Source organism: Taudactylus pleione, unplaced genomic scaffold, assembly GCF_031769625.1.
Source record: "Taudactylus pleione unplaced genomic scaffold, aTauple2 ptg000624l, whole genome shotgun sequence".
Lineage (NCBI taxonomy): Eukaryota > Metazoa > Chordata > Amphibia > Anura > Myobatrachidae > Taudactylus > Taudactylus pleione.
In genome coordinates this window covers 528,162-554,221 of record NW_028285026.1, presented here as the reverse complement: position 1 = coordinate 554,221, position 26,060 = coordinate 528,162, and the positions used below count along the sequence as shown (strand labels likewise).

General features: G+C 46.5%; 1 protein-coding gene across 2 annotated transcripts in view; it reads left to right on the top strand.

Moving 5' to 3' along the window:
- RAD18 (RAD18 E3 ubiquitin protein ligase) overlaps positions 1-26,060 on the top strand; it is a 338,638-nt gene that overhangs the window by 122,894 nt on the left and 189,684 nt on the right. For both annotated transcript variants that reach the window (XM_088454631.1, XM_088454630.1), the window contains exon 9: positions 6,980-7,040. In XM_088454631.1, the coding sequence (XP_088310757.1) occupies positions 6,980-7,040 (61 nt within the window). The remainder of the gene's footprint in view (positions 1-6,979; positions 7,041-26,060) is intronic.

Genomic DNA, 26,060 nt, shown 5'->3' with positions numbered 1-26,060 from the left:
CTTTACAGAGAATATTTGTCCATTCACATCAGGCCCTGCCCCAGTGGAGCTTACAATCTTTGGGCCTGATTCAGAGCCGAACGCTCTGACTCTGAATCAGTGCCCTCCTCCATGAAAATGGAGCGGCCTCCTGGGTGACCACCCACAGCATATGCGAGCGTCCATTATGACAGTAGCGATGGTCTTGACCATCGCGACGGAGACCCTGCGGTAGGGTCTTGCTGCCGCAAGCTCTGGAGTGATTGTGGCCCTATCCCATGGGAACGCCTCCGTCTGGCAGGCACGCCCACCAAAGGGGGCGTGCTGTCAATCAACATCGACAGCACGCCCCCTTTGATGCGAGACTCGGAGCGATGGAGAGCCCGTCGCTCGCCGGGTCTCGCGCATGCGCTCGCGAGCGGGTCTGAATGACCCCCTATATTCCCTATCACATGCGCACACACACTGGCGTTAATTTGTGTTGGGAGCCAATTAAGCTGCCAGTATATTTTTGGAGTGTGGGAGGAAACCGGAGCACCCGGAGGAAACCCACGCAAGCACAGGGAGAATATACAAACTCCACACGGATATGGCCGTGGTGGGAATCGAACCCATGACTCAGTGCTGTGAGGCAGTAATGCTAACCATTACACCGTCGGTGCTGCCCTAAAGAATTTTCAAATGAACTTGGGTTGTTTGAAAATAGGCAATATTTTATTATAGGGTATATCCTGTTAATTTAAGCTGTCTTCCCATATTGTAGTGGTCAATCGCCCACTGAAACTCACTATGTTTGCTAAAGAGGAACAAAAGAAAGCCCCTTATTCAAAAGTGAAGTTTCACTGTCTGTTAAAGGATGGGATAAAAAAATTTAAAATAAGCTCTGAACCTATTTTCTGGGATTTATTCGCTTTGTGTCCGCCTCTCCTCGGGTGAGCTCTGCCCCTCTGCCCGCCCCGGGATTTACTTGTCGCCTGCTGGTAACACCTAAAAAAAAAAAAAAAGGCTTAGGAGGTAAACGGTCTTGGGAATCCGATTCAGATGCCGACTGTGATGAATAAACTTCAGATCTATTATACTGTCTAGACCGTTTACGTTGTCTGGAGTTATTAGATCATAGTGTTCACTCTAGGTCCGGCGCCGGGCAGGGAGCCGGACCTAGAGAAAGGGCACATCTGCGCGCGCCCGAAAAGGGGGCGTGTCTTTAAGACGCACCCACTTTTCGTCACTCTTGGGGGTGTGCCCGGCACACACGGACACGCCGTGCTGCCCCTAAGCGCTGCTATCAGTGTGAATGGATGCTGGGCTCATGCGCCCGGTATCCATTCAGCGGCGGTGACCGCTACACTGCAGTTTTCCTCACCCGCGGTACGGCACCCGCAGGCTGTTTCAGCGGGGCGGCACACCAGAGGGCAGAGTGCTTTATGCCCTTTAGAAATAGGGCAGGAGACGGCGCTCCGCTAAAACAGACTAGCGGGAACGCTAGTTCACCCGTTAGCCACCTATAGACCATAATGTTGTTTATAATAGTTATTCACCGTTTTCAACTTCTTTCTCTTGAATGCCAGCAATTGTAATTATCAAGTGTGGTCTGTAATCCGTCATGCCATTTCTGACTTCTCCTCAGCCAACCGCTTTTCATAACTGTCTGAGAAAATTGTAAACTCTGGTTTAAGTTTAGTCAATTCACTTCCAACTTCTTCAATAATCAAGACTAATAGATCCAACGAACAATTAATTATCACCCCACACCATCGACTGCAAAACGGAGGATTATTCCTGCCAGTGGTGGGGGTGCGAGTTACACGAAATCCCCTAGCGATCTCTTTTTGATCTAAAATACCCTGAAAGGAGTTGACCATGAAGAGTTGAATTGATTTCCCTTTTCCTTCATTTTAGCAGATTATGATAAATATCAGCAGGGGTTTCTGCTGACAATACAGAAAATTCCAACTGACCAAATAAAACCCTGTCAGCATCATCATCGTCAGTCAGTCAGTCAGTCAGGCTAATAAACCTGCTCTCCGCTTCCCTCAGAATATTTTCATCAAACGCTCCAGAGGGTATTTGAGATATTACAAAATAAACACAACAAAGGCGTCACTGCTATACAGCACCTCTGATAGTATCCCTCATACAGACCCAGTTCAAACAAACATAATCAATAATAAGGCTGCTGGCTTACAGTATGGTGGTTTTTGTGTCATATTGGATCCTATCAATATTATGCAAAAAAAAAGCACATCTCATAGTAGCAGCAACAATTGCTGCTCATTAATAAGGGTGCAAGGACTAAAGAAATGTCCATTCAGGACAAAACTTATCGCACAATTTCCATGGGGAGCCCATACTCACTCATCCAGGTGGGGTGCGACCTCAGTGTAACCAGCAGTTCACTGTAGTACACAAAAGAAGAAACAAAAATTGGAGGGCGCCCACCATTGCATCAGATGGAAAAATGTCTTTTATTACTCTCATACCACCAGTGTAACGGTAAATAGTCCGACGTTTCGGTCTCATCTCAGACCTTTTTCAAGGTATAGCAACTCCAAAAAAGCCACAACCATCAGCAATAGTTCAAAATCAATTACTAAAAAAACACAGTTTATATAACTCAAGCTTAACACACGATAAGGCGATGGGAATACACACAATGTAAAATCCAGGGCCCATGCTGGAATGCACGCCCGCTAAGCCACGCCCCTAAGTGACAACCAAACCTCAGTATGAGGCAACCAATAGGAAGTACCCATGAGCACTGTCCCACTTCATATGTACTTACTTTGTGTGTATATGTGCGTGTGTGTGTGTATATATATATATATATGTATGTATATGTGTATATTGGCTAATGTACCCAGTTTCACCAGGGTAGACCTCAGATATTTGTTTCCATTTCCTTCCCACAACTCCAGTAATGCATTACTTCTTCACCTCTATAATAATGCATCACTGCTATAGTAAGACATTACCCTCCCTCACCTGTGTAGTAACACATTCCACTCACTCACATCTGTAGCAACACATTATTCGGGCTCACCTGTGTAGAAATACAATCCCTCTCTCACAACTGTAATAACACATAAACCTCACTCACACCTATAGTAGTTTATTCCCTTCCCTCATCCCGTAGTAACACACTCCAACCCCCACCTCTGTAGTAAGACATTACCCTCACTCACCCCTGTAGTAACACATTCCCCTCCCTCACCTCTATAGTAACACATTAACCCAGCTTAACCCCTGTAGTAACAAATTCTCCTCTCACCTGTGTAGTAACACATTCCCTTCCCATACCGGTGTAGCATAATTGCCCTCCCTTACCTCTATTGTAACACATGCTGTTGTAACACATTTTCCTCTCTCACCTCTGTAGTAATTCCCCTTTCACACTGCCAATATAACCTGGGTTATTGCTGGGTTGAGCTGCAGTGTGAACGCGCCCAAAAAAATATCCTAAGTCGAACGACCCGACATTTCAACCCAGGTATTGACTAGGTCCTACCCGGGTTGTCCAGCCCAGGACTCGGCAAACACCACTGATTGGATGTTCCTGGGTCTCTCATGATGATGTCAGCAGCCAGACCTCTATACACACAGGCAGCACACAGAGACAGCATTCTGGCAGTCTGAAAGGGGTTAATATTACTACAGTGATTACAGTGATGGCTATTTGGAGTGATGAAGAAGTGAACTGTACATTATGCTGTCAGAAGCTGCATCATGCTCTCACTGGCTGAATCTAATAGCAGCAAAACACAAACACTCATGAACTCAGGGCTATATAGTGGTAATCCATCAGCCATGATTCCTGCAGTGCTATGAGCAGCCCCCACCCCTCCCTTGTGTTCTCTTTTGTGACCTCATCTTGTGAGCCTGAAAAAGTTCATGTTTAATAACATCCATAGGGTTTTGCAGGGCTGATGCGGGCCGACCTAGGAATAACCCGTGTCAAAGGTGCAGTGTGAAAAGGGTTGGACCCGGGTTTGCGATGTGAAAGAGATATTACACATTCCCTTCCCTCACTACTCAATTAGCGGAAATACAGCAACTGGCAGTGATGTTTGGCAGCACTTGGGGTGACAGTTGGTGTTTGACTATCGGTCTGTGCTACAGCCGCAATGAGACAGCCAGACAGGACATTGCACAGGGGGGAGGGAACATTTTAGCCCTTCTCACCCCCTTATGAGTTGATTTACGAAAAATCCCTTCTCAGTGGGTGCATACGTAAATTATAAGATAGCGGTGTATAGGGGAGACACGTTGCAATACTTCTGTAAATAAAGTTATGCTGTTCTGGTAAGCAGGTTGGATGTGAGAAGTTGTAGTACGGTACAGTAATGTATGATTCAGAGTCTTTCCCAAAAATGAATTTACATATACCAATCCTATAGATTGGTTACACTGCTGTCCTCCAATATTCCATGTTAATGATCCTGGGCTAGTTTAGTTGCATACCCAGGAATGGGTATATTTACTAAGGTGCAGGTTTTTAGAAGTGGAGCTGTTACCCATAGCAACCAATCGGATTCTAGCTATTATCTTCTAGAAGGTGCTAGATAAATGTTTAGTAGACTATGGTTACTATGGGCTACATCTCCACTTCTAATATACCTCCTAGTGTCAATTCTTTATACTGTAACAATTTTTTTTATATGTATTTTGTAGGCCTATATTATATTTGTTTGTATTAACAAGTCTAGTTTATCCTTCCTCTTCCCAAGTTCCATGCGTATGATTTACAATTCTTTATTAATCGTACTGTTGCATTAAGCTACTTTTACCTTTTTGCTTGCGGTTAAATAGCGTATTACAGTATTTATCATAACTCCGCTCTTTGCGGAAAGCATATTAGCCAGGACTAATGAAAGTACACACAAGATACTGGTCTGGCTCTAGCCCACATGTCCCAGCTGTAATCTGTGTTTTCTCCATGCATTTGTCACCAGCGATATCTGTGTTCCCTATCTGCAGTGACTGATGACTGAGTCTGAGAATGAGAGTCAGGAAATGGGGAGAGTGTCCTTGCTCTCTGCGGTGCTGTCATTTGTCAGCCACATCCTAATACCTGGTACGATCTGTCTGAGCCCCCCCCCCCCCCTGAGCTGCCGGATTCCCTCCCTGGTAAGAGAGGCAATTTGTACAAGACAATACGGGGACAGTCTTCCCGTGTTCGTGTGACGCGACCTTTCCGGCAACTGTCGGCTAACAAGTGTTTGTGGCTGTATTTTGATGGGACAGGCAAGTCGGGATGACAGAAGGTTTTCAGCTAATATCACAGACCTGTAGAGCCATTTAATGAAAGGTTCCGAGAAACCTGTGCTCATAATCCCGTCTCTCTCCTGACAAAATCTTCCCGAAGCCTCTTTGTAGATTAGCATACGATGGTATTTAATTTAATTAATTTTAAAGGTTGGAGTAAAAAAAATCTTTTTGAACCTCAGTCACTGCCGTTCTCCCTAAAATGAAATCTATCCTTTTCATCCAGAGGCTTTCATAGACCTTTTCTAAACATATTTCAGATTTTGTCTTCGTGCATTTCACATACATCTGGGAACATTGCCTGACAAGTACACAGACATTAATTGCGTGGTACACATGGATGCATACATGTTCCAAAACTTTTGTTCAATCCAGATTTATCTTTCGTTGAATGAACAAAGGGCCTGATTCAGACCCACTCGCGAGCGGCTGTCCGCTCGCAAGTGGGTCGATGTTATGCACTGAGCATGCGCACGACGGAGGGAGCTCCGTCGTGCGCATGCGCCAGACGCGACGAGCGAAGGAAAGTCCTTCGCTCGTTGTGTCCGATCAAAGGGGGCGTGCTGTCAATGTTGATTGACAGCACGCCCCCTTTGGTGGGCGTGCCGGGGGCGTGCCGGGGGCGTGCCTCCCTGACGGGGGCGTTCCCACGGGAACGCCTCCCGTCAGAAGCCGTCCCACTGACATCACTAGTGATGTCAGTGGGAGTGATTTTGGCTCTGATAGAGCCAAACTCACTCCGGAGCTTGCGGTTGAAAACCTCAACCGCAGGCTCCGGCTCGCAATTTCGATGGTCGCGATGGTCTCGACCATCGCGGCCATCACAAAGCACGCTCGTATAGCCTGTGGGTGGTGACCCACAGCTATACGAGCGTCCAGGAGGACGCTCCATGAAAATGGAGCCCGGCCCTCATTCAGAGCGTGCGCTCTGCTCAGAGCGTACGGCTCTGAATGAGGGCCAAAGTCTCCTAAAAAGCACAGGTCATTTGGTATATTTTTGGCATCAAGCATTTCAGCGTGACCAAACAGTGACGTGCCTCCCAAATGCTGGAACACGTTTGATTTCAGCTACAATAAGTAAATACAAAGGCTGACTAATATCACTGTAAATCTTATTAGGGATGCATCATAAACCCCTCTCTGAGTGCGTTCACGTTACTGCTGTATGGAAAACTTACCTCTAGTCGCTTCAAGCCTGTAATGCAGACCCCAAGTATACTTACCTGTCCCCTATCCGGATACCAACCAACGGCATGACGCTGTCGGTATTTTGAAAGTAGGCATCGCGACAGCCGGCATTACATACTGATTCCGCCGACACTGGGTGTTTTTTTTTTTTTTTACAACATTGCTGGGTCGGATCTCCCAAGTTTAGGATACACAGGTCTGGGCACATACGTACCTTTTTTATGCATATTAATAAATGTAATTACTTAATTCTCTTCTAATCTAATTGGTTAAAATCACTGTGCTTAGGCATCCTGTGGCTTCCCAGGTTTGGTGGAACTACAAGTCTCAGCATGCCCTGCAAACCTATGCGGTCTGCCTTTTATGTACAGACACTAATTAAATGCCACCTCAAGTGGGCAAAAAGAAATCAGACACAATTTAGGATAACTTTATGGTATTACGTCGCTGAGAGATGAAAGTACTCTCCTGTCAGGCTGCTAAATCCAATGTATTTATTCTGGAATTATTTATACTAATCTCACATCTTGTGTGTTCTGCTCACCCCCAGGTTATGACGTTCAGTAAACAGCAGAGTGAAGAACAGATAGATGAGATTCACGCGGAATACAGTGAGTATTGCACTTTTGCGCCTGATTGCCCCTTTTTCCTTGGCACAGAGGATTGAGCCTTTCTGCATCGCTCCTCGGTGCAGCTCCATAAATTGATTGCTCGGAATAAATGAATACAGTACACCAGCAGCCCATATTTTCCCTGCAGAGCTCTGCCACCAGGAAACACATTAAGTGATGTGCCTAGAAACAGCGGAATACAGTCTTCTCTCTGAAAACACTCAATGCCCAAGTGCACGCTGAATTCCGATTGTGGATCGGCCTTGTTATTAACGTAATATGTTATTCTGTACTGGTATGTGTACATATAGCACCACGGCTAATGGATAATTCCACCCAAAATCAAGCTTCTAAACCCGGGCAATACCACATTGCGTCTAACGGTCCAGAGCAGGAGATCCTGTAATGCCTCATTGTCCTGAACAGGAGATCCTGTAATGCCTCATTGTCCTGAACAGGAACTCCTGTAATGCCTCATTGTCCTGAACAGGAGATCCTGTAATGCCTCATTGTCCTGAACAGGAGATCCTGTAATGCCTCATTGTCCTGAACAGGAGATCCTGTAATGCCTCACTGTCCTGAACAGGAGATCCTGTAATGCCTCATTGTCCTGAACAGGAGATCCTGTAATGCCTCATTGTCCTGAACAGGAACTCCTGTAATGCCTCATTGTCCTGAACAGGAGATCCTGTAATGCCTCATTGTCCTGAACAGGAGATCCTCCATCTTGTTCTGGCGTTGTCAAGGCTCCTTTTCCTGCTGCATTCAAAAGAATAAGAAGTTCACGTGGGAGGGGCTTTGACAACCCACCTAATATTTTGAAATTTGGATCTCCTGCACAGGATCACTAGAGGTGTTGTGTGTCCCACTGGAGAGGAGGATCATTGGGAGTGTGTTACGTGAGATTTTCTTTTGGGTGTGATTACGTTTTAGAATAGTCTGTTGTGTTTTATCTCCTACATTCTGCAATATAATATAGTCTCCAGCAGTTAATAAATATTTCTGGCAATTTGCAGGGGTGTATCTAGGGATCTGAGCGCCCCTGGCAATGTAATTTACTGGCGTCCCCCTTCCCCATAATTTCTGAATAATTACACTATACATTAAATAAGTACTTAAAATGTTTCCCCAGCTATATCCCCTTTCTGTCTCCCGAGCCAGCCAACATGTTCATCAGCCAGCACCTCCGTCTGTCTCCCCAGCCATCCCCCTATACAGTGCCCCCAGTAGTAGTCCCCCCTATGCATTGCCCCATTAGTAATCCCCTACTAGCTGCACCGCTGCTAGTTCTGGTCCTGGTAGTCCCCGCCTGATTCCACACCTTGGCTGCTGGTGGCACTGCCAGATGGCGGCCCCCCTTTGGCCGGCACCCCTGGCTAGTGAATGCCTCCCAACTTTTGTGTTCCACAGAGAGGGACACTTTGCGCGCCTTCCTCGTGCGCTCCTGAAAAGGGGTGGGGCTTCGCTGAAAGGGGGTGGGGTCTATTGGAAATGAGACGGAGCCTCACGGCAACCCCCGTTTCTCTTTATAAGGGGCGTGGCCAGCACTCTCCAAGATGCTTGGCAGCCCCCAGGCTCTCCCTACACAGGTGTACAGATGCTGTGTGCATGCGCACTGCATCTGTTCACCTTCTGCACACCCGCTGCTCTCCCCAACTACTCCCCCCCCCTCCACCGCGGGTCACTGCGGCCAACGGGTGGGATAGCGGGGCACAGTCCCAGAAAAACAGGACTGTCCTGCTGAATGCGGGACAGTTGGTAGGTATGCGGGTGCCATGCTGGCCAATGGGTAGATACGCCCCTGGCAATTTGTGGAGTTGGGAATAGAGGAAGAGCTTGTTTGATGAGAGAATTATGCTAGGATTAGACCCAACTATTACCCTGAATGTTTGCAGAACATAAAAATACATTTATTTTCTGACAGCCTGTCTTGGTAATATAATTAGTGAGAGAACCTGCAGGGGCACGTTCAGCAGAGCAGTCGGGGACATGTAGGCAAACATTCATCCAGACATCAGTGGCGTTCTTATTTCCTGGCCTGCTGTCTGCACCCCTGCCGTGCCCTTCAGGATAAAGAGCGTTTTTCTGGTGTGTGTGGTGCCGAGCAGTCACTTATCTGTCTGACACATCATAACTCCAGGAAAAGGAATGAAGAGCTAATGAGATTGTGAAACTGCTTTTATGCAGAATAATCTACGTAGCTTTCAGTAGGTGTGATAAAGTCAAGCGGTAATCTGCTTGGTGTAAATGCTAATTACCCTGCGGGCTTTTCATTCTTTGGTCCTGTCGAGTCCCCTCTGGCTGAGATCTGCAGGCTGCCTGGCAGAGGATGACATGTTTCCGTTCTCAGGTTTGACGCACAGTGTTTTTTATGCTTCAGGCACAGACCGTTCTATAGGAACACTGCGTCCGAATGCAACAGATAGGCAGACAAGCCCATCACGTATCAGGTAGAAAATACAATTCTATAAAAAGCTTTAAACAGACCGTATTAATATGATACCTGTTGGGGGATTAAATCCCCATTTAAATTGGCGCACTCATGCAATTAAGGAATATCTGATACGTCTTGTATCACCTGAATAATAGCCAAACTGCAATTTCCAATTATTAACACACATCCCTTTTTTGTCCTAATAACTTATAGAAGAATTACAAGCTAAAGTTTAAAAAAACTTTCCTCCTCCGACAAATACTGATTTACTTACCTCCGCTTCGCCAGTTAGGGGGCCAGCCTCCCTCCAGCTTTGAATGAGTGCAGCGAGGGATGCAGTTTTAGCGGAAAAACTGATTGCACCTACAGTATTGTAATGTTCATGCAGGTTTATCTGGAATGTCAGCTCACTTGCGCGTGTGCAGTGTACAAATGTAAAATCTGCGATATACTCCTCTGAAATTTGGTACTTGGTCAAGTTTGCTGCCTTTTTTACAGGGTTGAAAAAAAAAAGTTTTTTTTTTTTTTTTTTTTTTTACGCCGTTTATCTTGATTTAAATCCATTTTTTTTTTTTTTGCATTAATGTTTTAATGGAAAACACTGGAATCCTGCATATTCTATTAATACTGTGAAACATTGCTATGTATTAGAAACTTCGATAAACCATGTTTTAATGCTTTCTAACCAGTGTTGGAAAATACCACTTTTTAAAAAAAAATTAAACCTGTTTTTTTTTTTTTTTTTTTTTTTTTTTTTTTTTACCAACCTTGCTTTTTGATATATAAAGGGAATCCAGAACCCCTTCAGTATGGACAGTATTACTATTATCGTTTATTTGGCGCCACAAGTGTTCCGCAGCACCTTACAAAGTACATAACCAAAAAAGTGACTTACAGTACAATACAATGCAGGACAAGGACATGGATAATATACATTGATACACATTAGTGACCATAACACCCAGATAAGCAACAGAGCATAAGCACCAAGTGTAAGGTGCCCTAGTGGGGAATAAGAAGTAGATGAAAATAAAGTAAGGAGAAGCACAAGAGGGTAGAGGGCCCTGCTCGCAAGAGCTTACATTCTAAAGGGGAGGGACAGACAGACAGGCATGAGACAGATGTGGTAGACCGTGAGGAGGGTACATGTAGCAGTAATTTAGGATGAGAGCTGAATGGCATTGATGAAGTAGTGGGTCTTGAGAGCCCGTTTGAAGGATTGTAGAGAGGTGGAGAGTCAGATGGGTAGAGGGAGAGAGTTCCAAAGGTGGGGAGCAGTGCGGGCAAAATCTTGGAGGCGGACGTGGGAGGAAGTAATCAGCTGGCATAAAATGCGTGCATTTGTTGAACGAAGAGGGTGGAGAGGAGAGTGAAGGGAGATGAGGTCAGAGATGTAAATGGGAGAGGATTGGGTGAGGGCTTTGGAAGCGAGTGTGAAAACCTTGAATTGGGTTCTAAAGGGGAAGGGGAACCAGTGGAGCGCTTGTAGGAGAGGGAAGGCAGATGTAAAGCGTTTGGAGAGAAAGAGGAGTCAAGCTGCAGCATTGAGCACAGACTGGAGAGGAGAGAGATGGGAGTTGGGGAGGCCAGATAGGAGGAGGTTGCAGCAGTCCAATCTGGAGATGACCAGTAGAAAGATAGGTTTCTTCTTCTGGTTCCATAGGGTCCACAGGAATTACCTTGGGGTATGTGGTTGGAGTGATCCAGGCACCAAACCGTTACAAGCTTTAACTCCCAGGATGCACTGGGTCCTCCTCCATATATACCCCGCCCCTGGCTACAGGCAGAGTTTTTTGTTTGGTGCACAGGAGTGCACCTTACGAACAGAGGACTGCTTTGGCAGTCCCAAGGAAGCTTTTGTTTTTTTTTTTGCCATTACTGAGCTGCTGCAACACCGGTGAGGCAACTGGTGATTTCGGCGGGCGCTGGGCCCAGGACTGCAGCCAGTGACATCGGGGATGGAGGTAAGGTGATTCCCTGGCAGTCCGTACCTCCGGCAGTGGAGACCTGCCGGAGGCCGCTGTTGTGAGGAACCAGGGACGACTGCTTCCCCACTAGACCACCAGGGCATAAAATTCTGGCAGCGGGGACAGTAAAAGGCGGCGGCTGTGTATAGCCAGTGCGCCCGGTGATTCCATACAGCCTAGGGGGAGGTAGGCTCTCCTCGGCGGCCCCTCCTGCAACCCAGACGCTGTCCAGAGACTAGGTTTCCCGCGTCTGGGTTGTTCCTCTCGGTAGCTGCGAATCTCAGAAGGTTTGGTCAGTCTCCCTGTATACCTCTCCTTAGGTGGGTGGCCAGGTAATACAGTGCTCGATATCCTACTAGGCTTACAGAGATATATAGATCTATATATATATATCTATCACAGGGGCTCTGCACTCAAAATAATAACAACAACAAACAGTGGGCTTCTTTTTCCCAGATCATGGCGCAGGTTGTAAACCGTTTACTCCCATGTCGACCCCTACTATAGGTTACCCTCAGCAGCTACAACCTACTATGTTTATGCCTCCTATGCATCCATCCTGGATGGATGTTTATGCCCACTCAGGCCAGAGTATGGCTCCGTCCCCTGCTGCATTTCAGCAAACTCTGCAAGCATTCAGGCCGGTAGGGCCTAAAACCACAAGGCAGTCTGCTTCTTCCTATCACTCCGTCCAGCCTGCAGACTCAAATGCATCTTCAGATGAGTGTGAGGACATACAGGGCTCCTTTCAGGAGTTTCTCATTAGAGGAGCACTGTTTTCCAACAGCAGATGTTCCCTCCTTGATAAGGGAAGTAAAAACTATTTTAAACATAGATGGTGAAGAGCCAGAACCTAGAAAGGCTCCGGTGTTCAAGCGCCAGAGGTTTGTTAAGACTGAGTTTCCTAAATCTGAGCAACTCTCATGTTACAAAGAAGGTTACAGCTTTATACCCCCTCCCACCTGCGCTAAGTGGGAAGTTCCACTGCCTGTGGATGCTCATGTGACACATCTGGTCAGGAGCGCCACATTGCCCATACCATCTGCATCCTCCCTTAAGGATCCCACAGATGGAATACTTAGACCCTGTCTCAAGGCGTTTTTCTCTGTCGGGGGCTGTTAACCGCCTGGCCATGGCCATGGCCTGGGTATCTAAGGCCATTGAAGAATGGACAGGGGCACTCTCTTCCAGAGGCTTCCAGAGAACAGTTTACAATTTTCTCCTATATCAAGGAAGCTGCCTCCTATCTGGGAGAGGCGGCATTAGACGCCGGTGTTCTGACTTCTAAGGCATCAACTGCCTCAGTTGTTGCTCGCAGAGCCCTATGGTTAAGGGACTGGAAAGCACAGAATTGGATAAGATTGTAGCTACTTTGGCAGCTTCTGGCTGGTCTGCCGTCAACGATTACCCATAGACCTATGCAGTCATTTCGAGCCTTTCGCCCGCATGGAGAAGCAAAAGTTCAGTCTTCCTCTAGATAACCCAGTTTTCGTTAGAGACTGCAAACTAAGAGATCTTGGGCTATCAGACGTCCGGCTTCCAAGTCAGACTATAAACCCATGGCCTGATGGGGCGGGCCTCCCCCTGAGGAAACCCAGGGTGGGAGGCCGACTACTTCAGTTTTCAGATACCTGGCATCTCACAACAGACGCCTGGGTCCGGGGAGTAGTCTCGCGAGGGTACACCCCCCGAAAAGGTTTTTCTGCACAACTCCTCCCAAGGAGTCTGCAAAGGCCTTGGCCCTCCAGCAGGCCATTTGTTCCCTGCTGGATTCAGGGGTAATAATCCGGGTTCCGTTGGATCAACAAAGAAGGGGTTATTATTCCAAACTATTTTTGATCCAAAAACCCATTGGGTCCCACCGGCCTATTCTGAATCTGAAGAGTCTCAACACTTTTATCCGGCTGCCCAAGTTCTGTATAGAAACTTTTCGGTCAATTGTTTTGGCAATGGAACCGGGGGATTTTATGGTGTCCTTGGACTTTCAGGAAGCATATCTACATGTGCCAATTACACCTTCCCACCAAAGGTTTTTGCGGTTCTGCAGAAACATTTCCAGTTTCAGGCGCTGCCTTTTGGTTTGTTAACAGCCCCGCAGGTTTTTACCAAGATAATGGCAGTAATGATGGCCTACCTCAGGCGTCAAGGAGTCAGGATTCTGCCATACTTAGACGATCTCCTGATATTGGCACAGTCTCCAGAGGTATTGCAGCATCATCTCAGACTGACGATTGCCTGCCTACACAGATATGGCTGGATCATAAATTGGAAAAAATCATCGCTTTCTCAAGTACAGCAGATGGTGCATTTAGGTGCATGCCTGGATTCTCTGGCACAAAACATTTTTCTGCCAGGAGACAAGATTGTGGCCCTTCAATTGCGGATTCACAGATTTCTCCAAAATCAGTCAGTCTCTATCCACTCAACGATGCAGGTTCTGCGGTCCATGGTGTCCACCTTCGACATAGTGGAATATGCTCAGTTCCACTCCAAACCACTGCAACAGCTGATCCTCTCCCGGTGGAACGCGGCGTACCAGTTACTCCAGAGGTTCGGCTGTCCCTCTCATGGCGGCTGCAGACGTTTCATCTGAACAGGGGTCGCCCCTTCTGGATACCAGATTGGGTACTCCTCACTACCGATGCCAGCATCTGCGGATGGGGCACAGTGATGGGTAGTGCAAGGCAGGGCGTCGGAGCTAGAGAGGGCACGTTCGCGCGCGCGACCGAGAAGGGGGCGTGGTCATCGGAAAGGGGGCGTGTGTATAAGACGCGTCCCCTTTTCGTCACTCTTGGGGGCGTGCCCGGCACTTAAGGACACCCCGGGCAGCCTGGAAGCCCTGCAGAGAGGGAGAATAGATGCCGGGCGCATGCGCCCGGTGTCTATTCTCCGGCGGTGACCGGGTCACCGCACATTTCTTCACCCGCAAGACACTGCGACCCGCGGGTGAAGACGGCTCCCGCAGGCTGTTAGGGCAGGGCACTTTTTGCCCTCCTTCTGGAGGGCAGGGCGCTTTTTGCCTTCCAGAAAGAGGGCAGGGTGCCGCGCCCCGCTAAAACAGCCTAGCGGGAACGCTAGATGGGTCGTCACACCTTTCAGGGAAGATGGAAGTCCAAGGAGGTTCTCCTATCCATAACTGCGTGCAGTATTCAGAGCACTCGTTCTGGCGCAGGATATACTGAAGGGAAGTCTTGTCTAGGTACAGTCCGACAACGTGACCACAGTAGCCTACCTCAACCATCAGGGAGGCACACGAAGTCGGGCAACCATGGCTGAAGTGACAAACTTAGTGGTTTGGGCAGAATGTCATCTTCCAGCAATCTCTGCAGTATTCATACCAGGAGTCCTCAACTGGGAAGCGGACTTCCGAAGTCTGCAGGATATACACGCTGGGGCATGGGCTCTTCATCCAGATGTCTTTCAGATCCTAGTGGACAAATGGGTACTACCAGAGGTAGGCCTCAGGCCACAACCACAGGGTCCCCAGGTAAGGGTCCAGAACAACGGATCCCTCAGCCGAGTTTGTGGAAGCTCTAGCAGTGAAGTGGGACTTAAGCTAGCGTATCTTTTTCCTCCATTCTTCCTCCTTCCAAGGGTCATCAGGAAATTCAAGCACGAGGGCGGAACAGTAATACTGATGGCCCCTGCTTGGTTCACCGACCTTCAGAGTCTCTCTGTAGACACTCCATGGTTTCTTCCTCTAAGACCGGACCTTTTAACACAGGGTTCCTGCCTGCATCCGGACCTTCCCCATCTGTCTTTGAAGGCGTGGCTCTTGAATCTTCCATCTTAAGAGCCAAGGGTTTTACTACTTCTGTAATTCAGACGATGCTCAGGGCACGGAAGCCTTCCTCTGCCCACATCTATTACAGGAATTGGCACTTGTATTTTCAGTGGTGTAAACATAGAAAATATAATCCTGAAGTTTTTAGGTTCTCACGAGTGCTAGCTCTTCTCCAGGCTGGGTTAGACCGGGGTCTCCGCTTGGCCACCCTGAGGGTTCAGGCATCTGCACTGTGGTTTCAGAGAAGGATTGCCCCACTAACTGATGTTAGGACATTTTTTCATGATGTTCTGAGAGTTCAGCCTCCCTTTGTCCCTTCGGTAGCTCCTTGGGATTTGTCATTGGTTCTTAGGGCTCTACAGGCTCCCCCATTTGAACCCCTGTATCAGTAGACCTTAAACCTTAAGTGGTTGACAGCAAAGACAGTTTTTCTTCTTGCTGTCGTCTCTGATTTGGCAGTTCTCTTGTCGCTCACCCTTTTTGATTTTCCATCAGGATAGAGCTGTTCTTTGTACCAGGGCGGGGTTACCTTCCTAAGGTAGTATCCAGCTTTCATGTAAATGAAGAAATTGTGGTTCCAGTCTTCAGACCTCCCTGATCGCACCAACGCCAATAGGTAATCTGATTCTCTTTTTGTGCTGAATGGCTCTCATAAACGGGGCTGGCCAGCTAACAAACAGACTCTGGCTAGATGGCTTTGCATGATGATTTCTCAAACTTACACACAAGCTGATCTCTCTGTTCCCAACACAGTGACAGCACATTCTACTCGATTTGTTGGACCATCTTGGGCGTTTCGTCGTGGTGTCTCTGCTGAACAATTGTGCAAGGCAGCCACGTGGTCTTCTGTCCACACCTTTTCTCAGGTTTTACGCATTTGATACATTTGCCTCTCAGGATGCTTCCTTTGAGCGTCGTATTCTCCTTTCTACTAAACAGGAGCGTCCCCACCCTTAAGGGAACTGCTTTGGGACATCCCCAAGGTAATTCCAGTGGACCCTATGGACCCCAAAGAAAAAAATAAGTGTTATGGTATAACATACCTTTTACCTCTCTTTCTTTGAGGTCCATAGGATCCACAGGGCACCCACCCTAACACACCTGGTAATCTTTTTCTTTTGTATTTCAATGATTCCCTCTTCTTAGAGTGTTTCTGGTGTACAATTGTCCTTTCTTCTCCTCTTCCTTCTCCTGCCTTGGGCTTGGTTTCAAACTAAGTGCCTGTAGCCAGGGGCGGGGTATATATGGAGGATGACCCAGTGCATCCTGGGAGCTAAAGCTTGTAACTGTTTGGTGCCTAGCTTACTCCAACCACATACCCAAGGTAATTCCTGTGGACCCTATGGACCTCAAAGAAAAAAAGTTAACAAAGGTATGTTATACGATAACTCTTATCTCACAGGTGCAGGTGTGCCAGTAGAATTACCGGCATACCTGTCGGTAAATAATGCATTTCGCGGGTTGCAGCCTGCTTCATTAGATAGGAAACTGCTAAAGATTGTTGAGGAGTACAAGTAGATGTCCAGGATTGGTCTTAGTAGAAAATCACATGCTGTATTGCTGTGCAAGGTGCATTGGTGACTGCTTAATTAATGAGATTGTCAATAGTCTCATTAATAAAGCAGTCACCATTCTCATTAATTAAGCAGTCACCATTCTCATTAATAGAGCAGTCACGGACGGACTCTGCAGCACCACACTGCACACAATGCAGATTGTATGTGAATTTCTACAAAAATAATTCCAGGACATTTATTTGCATTCCTGAAACAACATGTAGAAGTTTCCCATCTGATGAAGCATGCTGCAAACAGCGAAACGCGCCATTTGTTCATATTATTGGAAACTTCACCCGGTTTTATGAAACACCCTCTATATACCCTATATATCTGATAAATAAATGAGGATTGAACTACTGCAGGGTTAGATTAATTCTATCCAGGAAGACTCTTTAAGGTAATTCTACCGGCATATGTGCAGTGTAACCAAGCCACAGCTTCCAGTTCCATTTAGTGACAGAAAGAAATAAAATAAAAATAGTTACATATATTTATTAAATAATAAGAAACATTCTAAATATTAATTGAAAAACTGCTTTATAAAAATGAAATACATTTTGTTCCATGAATTTTCTTCTGTTATCACCATCATCCTTGTTAAATAAACTACCCCATGCCGCAGTGCTTTAGCCATTAGCAACCCATTGGTGTATATTATAAAGCTGTATCGTCGGTGAAAATGCATCTATATTTATCAAAGACACTAAATTATTTTTTAATTAATACATTAAATTAAACCATTAAATTAATTAAACTAAATTAATAATTTAAAAATAGTTTTTGTGTTCACTCGGGTTGTCTTTGTCTTTTTTTTTTATTTTGTTTGAAGATCTGAAACAATTGTCACAAATATGGAAAAATAGAGGAAATCAGGAAGGGGGCAAAAACTTTTTCAGGCCACTCTGTTTAGTTATGTGGTGCCCTGTCCAGGTATCGATCTAATGCGTATTCTAACATAAGACAAAAGCCGGCCACGTCACACTTGCACAATCCACTCGGCACAACGTTCAATGCTCTCATCTGAATCCCGAGCTGCTTTCATTTAGCAGCCAAAGCATTTAGACAAACCCACGTCACTCAGTGAGATTTAATAGCCATCTGAGTGTTTTGTAACCACGGTAACTGATATTGTTCTCCCCTCAAAAAAAAACAAAAAATATCCGCCTGCATATATTGACAGAGATTGGTAACATCGTTGCGCGTAATGAAAAGGAAACAATGTTCTATGTTATTTGCTTGTTCGCTGTAACCCATTCCGCGCCATCCTCACGGGGACATTCAGATGCTGCTGTCGGTCTATTTGCTCTAAAAACACACTGGATGTTGATTGAAATATTAAGTATCCGTTTTACTAGTTCTAAAGCAAGGTGCACATTAGACTAGAAAACGATGCAATGTCGTTAACGATTTCCCTTGAACTCCCGGACAAACGATCTAGTGCATGCACACTGTGCAATCTAACAAACTACCAAATTATATATTTTGCATCGTTTGGTGGTTAGATCGTTAACTGTATAATGTAACCATGTCGTCTGGTAGTGCGTACACACTGCACAATCTGCGGCGAATTGTTAACAGAATTGGCAGATCTTCTTGCATGTACATGAGATCTGTAGATGCGATGAACGACGCCGAGGGAGCCCGCATAGTGTGTACACGCTGGACGATTTGAAGGATTTGTCGTTCCGATGCGTTGGAATCGAATAGACCGAACAGTACAAAACATAGCATAACATGGTATACAAACTATATGGTAGCTCTATTTTATGCCTCGCTGTTCAGGTCCCGTCAGATTGCTGTCGATAATCATTTCCCACTGTTAGCCGTCTGACAATGTAACAATAGGCTGGGTAAGATTCTATATGGTAAACTACAGCAGATGCATCTTTACGCTGTGATCCATATAAAGCAGCTGCTGCTGGCTGTGGAACTACAAGTCTCATCATGCCCTGCCAGTTTTGGCCTGATACAGAAAAAAAATGGATATTACCTGACTGTTGGCCGGTGTCCATGTAAAATGTAAGGAATGCTTCTGTATTTTATTGGAGCGTGTTCAGGAAACAGAATATATTGTAATGTGACCGGGAAGTTATGAGGGAAGTGCACAGAGACGGCAGGATTGTATACACACTAATGATAAACTCTGTACAAAGATGCTGGGACGTCTGTGTGGCCCCTCAGATAAATCACTGCAGGAAATGTCGCTACCGGTTATCTCTATTATTAAATAACTGTCCTGCCACGTTTTATGGAGATCTGACTGTTTCTCCATCACTTTGTGACCACAGACATTGCTGTGTTTTCCTTGTATCCCGTAGGGATGCGCTAGAAAATCTATGATGTTGGGGAACTTTAATTACCATTGATGTGCGTAGCCGCACATCACGCCCGCTCATAGCCGCACATCACGCCCGCTCATAGCCGCACATCACCCCCGCTCATAGCCGCACATCACCGCCGCTCATAGCCCCGCTCATAGCCGCACATCGTTCCCGCTCATAGCCGCACATCGTTCCCGCTCATAGCCGCACATCGTTCCCGCTCATAGCCGCACATCGTGCCCGCTCATAGCCGCACATCGTGCCCGCTCATAGCTGCACATCACGCCCGCTCATAGCCTAGAATTGAATATCCCCCTGAAACAGAGGTTGTGTTTTGTCTGTGGTGCGGTTTTGCTACTCCTCCATGTGTCCTTAAACTGGTTATACACTTTTCGATATGTGTACCCAGCGAAACGATGGGCAACCCCCCACCAACCTGCCGATGGGTCAAACTATGAGGCAACCGGTACACATACTGGACTATCCAGTGCCCGACCGGCCGATGTTGCCCGCTGCATGGGGTCGTCGGTCATATTGTCAGGTTGAGCTGAATGTAGGGACGTACTGACGACATGGCTGATGACCAAACAGGAGCGGGCTACAGCCGAGATAGTAGATTTTGACGATATGTCGTTTCCGATTAGTCGGAATCGGGCATATTGTCTGAGAAATTGTATAGTGAGTACCGGGCTTTACACATAACTAGATATTATTACATGGTGGTTGTTAGTATAATTAGTATTTAGTCTTTTTTTTCTATATCTAGTTTAATTGGTCTGGCTGGGTGTTTATACTATAGGGAATCGGTATGAATTAGCGGTTCAAATCCCGACAGCGCCTGGCCAACAGAGGAAGAAATCCCGATAGTCCCTAGGTAAGTATTGACTAACCTAATCTACCCCCTAACCCTAACCCTCCTTTCGGGTGCCTAACCCTAACCTTCCCCCCCCAGTGCCTAAACCTAACCCCCCTTCCCCGCCGCCTAAACCTAACCCCCCTTCCCTGCCGCCTAAACCTAAGTCCCCCGGGGGGTGCCTAACCCTAACCCCCCCTTCCCTGCCGCCTAAACCAAAGTCCCCCGGGGGGTGCCTAACCCTAACCCCCCCTTCCCTGCCGCCTAAACCAAAGTCCCCCGGGGGGTGCCTAACCCTAACCCCCCCTTCCCTGCCGCCTAAACCAAAGTCCCCCGGGGGGTGCCTAACCCTAAACCCCCCTTCTCCTAGTCTACACCTAACCCTCCCGGGGGGGGTGCCTAACCCTAAGTCCACCCCGGAAACCCTAAATTTAACCTCCCCCCACGTGACTGTCTGCTGCGTAGCCCGGCATCCGCTCAATCGGGATGCCGGGCGCCGGTGTACTGACGTCTGTCACATGATAGGCATCTAGATTGAGACGCCTATCATTCGTCCCTAGTCGGGATAACAGTGTCTGGAAGCCGACGGTCGGCATTCCGTCCGCCGGCTTCCTGAACGTATACCTACTAGAGTACATTAGTTGTCATAAAATAATGAATGCATTTGTGCTGTCAGAGGCCCCCCGTACGGTAAAGGCAAATTTTAGATCTTCAATTATATTACCGATGTTTTGTGGTGGCGTTGGGTGCCATTGTAGGAGATTCTTATGCGTTTAGTGACTTCCTATGAGATGAATCTTGTATAATGGGCTGACTTTGGTGGAATGACAGATGGGGTGTGTTTTTGTAATTATGTAACCGATCTTGTCAGACCTTGTGCAGTGAGCTAAACACTATGTATGTGTCACTGAAGACTAAATACATTTACGCTTTAGCTACTATAGAGTCTGTGGAAACCTTTATCTCAACATGCAGATTATTATTATTATTATTAATGTTGCTTGTGTTACATTTATATTTCACTGTTTAGTCTTTACTAGAAATGATTAGTAGAAATATTGAGCAATAGTAGGTCGAGCCTCCTGCGGAGTCTTGCTCATTCTCTGAAACCCATTAATATAGAGTATTTTAGTGCAATCGGTACAATACTTGGCATCACGCACGTGGAACATTTTTTCTTCAATCGTTTCACTTTATGACCTGTTCTAGTCTTTACTCTTACCAGCCAGATGTATGTCATAGCCCAGCAAGAAATATAATTATGTATTCCTGCAATTTGTGCCTGCCTATGTTACTGACCATTTAAGGCAAATTATTTGTAAATGGGACTTGAGATAAAATGCTGTTTGCTGCCCTCTCCTGTGTTATACGGATAATATTATCCTTGTTTTGTTTACATTCTCTGTAACGTCATCGTATGATTTACAATGTGGGGCTCAGCGTGCTTGCGTGGAATGTTTAAAGCGCCAAATGCAGCGACTTGTTCATTTTTCTTTCCTGCAAACTGTGTTACCGGTTTAATTACACGCTCAACCTTAGTATCTCAGTGAGGACACAGCAGCCAGTGTAACCATAGCTGACTTCATTACAAACCTCTGGGTGTAGATTGTGCCCTTTAAGTGATCCTCTTACAACGAGAGACTCCAGCATTTCTTAGGTCTGGCGTTATATTCAGAATGCAGTTAGTACATCTGCTTTACCAGTCTTTAATGGCCTCTCTGGCATCGATAAATCTCAGTAGACAGAGCCGTCTGCTTCTCTGAGCAATCCAGAGATTGGAGAAGCCTTTTACACTTTAGTACTTTGAGCGTTCCCATGAATTGTTTAAGGCCGGCGCTGGTGGAAATTAAAGGAGCTGTTAGACGCTCAGAGGCCACTTATTGGTACTGGGACAAGCAATGTGAAACTTTATTTATAGAAGCTCCCATAGAATAACAGATGCTTGTATAAAGTCCAAATCGCAATCTCTCTGGCCATAATCGCAGTCCAAGTAAGGAGAATGAGGGGACGCTATACCTTTTATTATAGAAGCGCTCACTAAACACAGGCAAGACCTATACAGAATACTAGCATTATCCCTGAGGGAAAACAGACAGCGATGCACGTGCCAGAGGAGTGCTTTATAGCATGTTGTTACTTCCCTGGTTAAATGTAATATAGGTCCCTAATTTCACTCCTCCTGCTTTCATAGGTTAACAAGCCACTCTAAAAGAAATGTTACAGACCCAGTGAGAATGACCTGTGCAGAGTGTAATACATTTGTAAGGAGGGCATAGAAACGATTTTGGTCCTGACGAGAATCCGCAGGTTGGCGAGATCAGTGTTGTGCTCTGGAACGAGCAGTGTGGGTAGGGGAGAATAGAGGCTGCAATGGCAGAGACTTTCCAAAGTTTATTTTTTGTGTTTCGCAGTCTGTTTTGGGGCTTGTAGCACATGCATTCAATGTATTTGGGTGCAATATAATGATTGGTCTCACCGCATCATTTATGGCCAGATTTCTGCATTAGAGTGGTTGTAGATATTTTGTAGGCTTGTATTGAGGCATTACACCCATGCCTCAGTGATGTCACTACTTCCTAGTGACATCACTGCCATACACACGTCAGGAGAGATATCTGGGAGGTTTTACATGTAACTTTAAAAATTAAAATTTTCAAGGCTAAAAAGGCCTACCGAGGAGCACAAGGGTCTTTGGATCCCCCTTTACTGAAGCGCAGAGGGACACCTGAATCCCCGACCCCCGGAGCCAAAAGGCTCGTTAGGGGGCATTGGTCTTCAGACTTCCCTCCACCTCACGACTCAGGGTTGTCCCGTTCTCCCCAGGGTGAAGCTTGCCCCCGGGGAACGAAAACCTTCAGCCCTCCCCAAAACGAGAGGGCCATGGCTACAAGGGCAGAGGTGGCCAATAAGGGTCTAACCTAAACCCAAAAAAGTGACACAACACACAAAAAACATAAAAAGATGTGAAAAAGTGCAAACAATAAATAAGCCCCAGCCAGAAGACCAGGGGAATTAAAAATTGGCCTGGGCAAAGGGAAAAAGTGCAGACAGAGGTGAGTGAAGTGCAAGTGTAATGTCCCGTACTAGTTCAGTGGGTGTGACCGTGCATTTTCAGGCACTCCTGGCTCTGCCAGCACCAGGGGCACATAGTTCTTCGGGCTTCTGGCTGGTACTACACCAGGTGGTTCCGCCATTCTCCACCAGGAGCGCTATCCAACCCTACAGAAGAACAGGTTCTACACCCAGTGGTTCCCTAGGACAGATACTACACTTGATCTTTGCCAAAAAGGCAGACACTGTCTATGCTGCATTTAATCTTTTCTCAACCATTCTGTATATGAAACTCTGAAATGAATGCTTAAATAGCACATTGATGTCACCGAGTCCCGTAGGGGGAACGGTTGTAGCTATTACCCTGCCGATTACAATACATGGGAGCAGGTGCCGTAAACGTGACGAGTCTCTTCCTGTAAAGTCACAAAAGCGAGCTGCTCTCTGTCTGTGTACAGTGCGTGCGTTGTGAGCCCTACAGAACCGACACACAGCCGGCCGCAGCGCGTTGTGGGTAGGCACAGACAGTTTCTCAGTCTTCATTATCTTCCCACCAAGGAGCTTGCTAGCGCTAATGATCTTGTAATGGGAGAATTATGACTTTGGTGTCCCTATCGCCACGAGCTTAGGTCCCCAATCTGGTGCGCTGATGATATCCCTGGAGCGACGACAGCCATGCTGAGAAGCCACATTCGTAGCAAGAAACAAAAACACACACACAAAAAAAGAACTAAATAGTCTGTGGTCGGGAATGTGGCACGTCACCAAGGCACCGTAAATTACAGCTATAAATGCAGAGTAATCATTGATGAGTGCAGCTCATACAGAAGGACCAAAAAATGCTTCTCAGTCTGATCATGAGCATGTTCCTCACTGTAACTCCTGGCAATCGGAGAGAGACGCACATTTCCCCCTGGTCACATTTCACATCTCATACCATTAATGGAACAAATTGTTTGTGGGCAGAGTAGGAATCTTCTTGCATGTGTGAATTTCAGCCCAAGGAAAGCGAAATCTCCGCAGACCAGCACAGGAAATAAGACGGGGCTTTCTTCATTTAACAGATGGGTTTAATCCCCCTCCCCTTCCTAAATCCTGTGTTGTCGCACAGGAGAATTCCAGCAATGAGGCACTTGAAAAGCAGGATTAGAATTTTGTGCAGAAATGATTATTACTGTTATTACGCTTTCTTTATATTGTGCCTACACATTACGCGGAGCTGTACAGTAGAGCTTTATTCACACAAGTCCCTGGCCTGGTGAAACCTACAATATAATTTCTCAGCCACAAGTGTGCACAGGTGGTAATTTACTTAGAAACCGTTTAACCTCCCAGTATGCGTTTGGCCTGTGGGAGGAAACCTAGAGAGTGTAAACAGAAAGACATTGCGCTAATTCCACGCAGATAGGCGCCCTGGTTACAGTCTGGCCCAAACGCTAGTTACAGACAGTAATCGCAACAGCACAAGAAACACAGGAAGGAAATCTGTGCTAATTTGCGTAGAGCCAGGTGCCCATGACGGAAGTGGAAACCACAAGGCGATAACAAATTAGTGTAGGTTTATAATCCTTTCCAGCCTGCGATGTGTCTCTTAATAGGTTGGTGCATAACTTTTTGTGGGGAGTTGCTCTGCAGGGTCTGGGGTCTCCTCTGCTGGCCTGGTTCTGAGTCACACGTAACCCACACGCAATGCCGATGTTCACGTAGTTGAACATTTATTTGCAACTGCGTGAAAGTTTCTGAAAGCCCGTAAGGCGGATGCGTTAGAGTATACGCATAAAGGCGCTGCTACTGTCTATTCAGACATTATTGGAAAAATAATGGTCAATCCTGGTTAGCGACTGGGAGTGCAAAAATGGTCGTGTTATGGGAGTGTCGCGTGCGCGTCAATACAAGCCGCTGCCTTCACAGCCGCATGCATAGGAAGCCGTGGTCAGATGAAGAATCTGCACCTGCCATTGGGTTGGTGCGACCAATGGTGGCGTACCAATCGGTATTGCAGCGTGCACGGGCGCTAAAAGTGGGCGTCTGTCCTTGCACATCCGACCGCACAGATGTACACAAGGGAAGGGCTTTGTAACGGCATGTGTATGAACTTGCAGACAGGCGACAGTCAGTAGACTCTGCCACCATGTGTGTGGTCTTGAGCCTTGCCAGGTGGTGGTTTATATTTTGTGACGTTGATTCCCCTGAAGCATCGGTGTCATTTGTCTGTTTGTCGCAAATAAATTCATTCAACAATACATCTAATATTAATAATCGATTTAGCCAAAAAGTTTTAGGTCAATTTGGAAACTTCACTGGAGCCAAAACACTTCTTACTAAGCAAGGTCCTCTGAAATTGGAGTCCCAGGGCAGAGGCCCAGTCAGCTCATCCTCCACTATCAGCCATGGCGGCAGATGGTATGTAGCCGAAGTTTCTCCATTCTTATCACGTAACCGGCAGGGCCGGGAGACGAAAGGACGGCTCTATTATATAGTGATGACATGTTAGAAACAGAGCGGGGAAAATTATATTTTCTTACTGAGAGTCTGGGGACAATGAAGGCTTTTTAATCAGGATACCAACTGCTGACCCTATGAAATCCGTGATTACTGCAGCGGCATTGTATAACACCCTTATCTGCGGATCCACCAGACAAAATGCCAGCTTTGCACGCCCTCCGCAGAGAAGCAGCAGGAGGCCTTCATTTGTGTTTTTTGATATTGCCAAAACACTTCAGCACATCTCCGCATCCTGTCATCCCGATTTGCTGAAGAGCAATCTGCTCGCAAAATGATTATTTATTTTTTTTATAAATCTGCTTATTAAGTTTTGCTGAGAGGGAAACGAGAGCGTACAGGAAAGTATTGCCGGGCTGCTGGAGTTACTACTGAGTACAGGAAGATAGAAACTGATCAAAGGCACAGAGCCTCCAAATCCTAATGCTCGTCCTAACTGCGCAGATAAGCGTTTAAAGCGACTATAACCTCACATGTTTGCGGGCTCCTATAAACCAGACCATATTCATGAGGGTTATGGTATAAAAGATAGACTGTTAAATGGTTGAC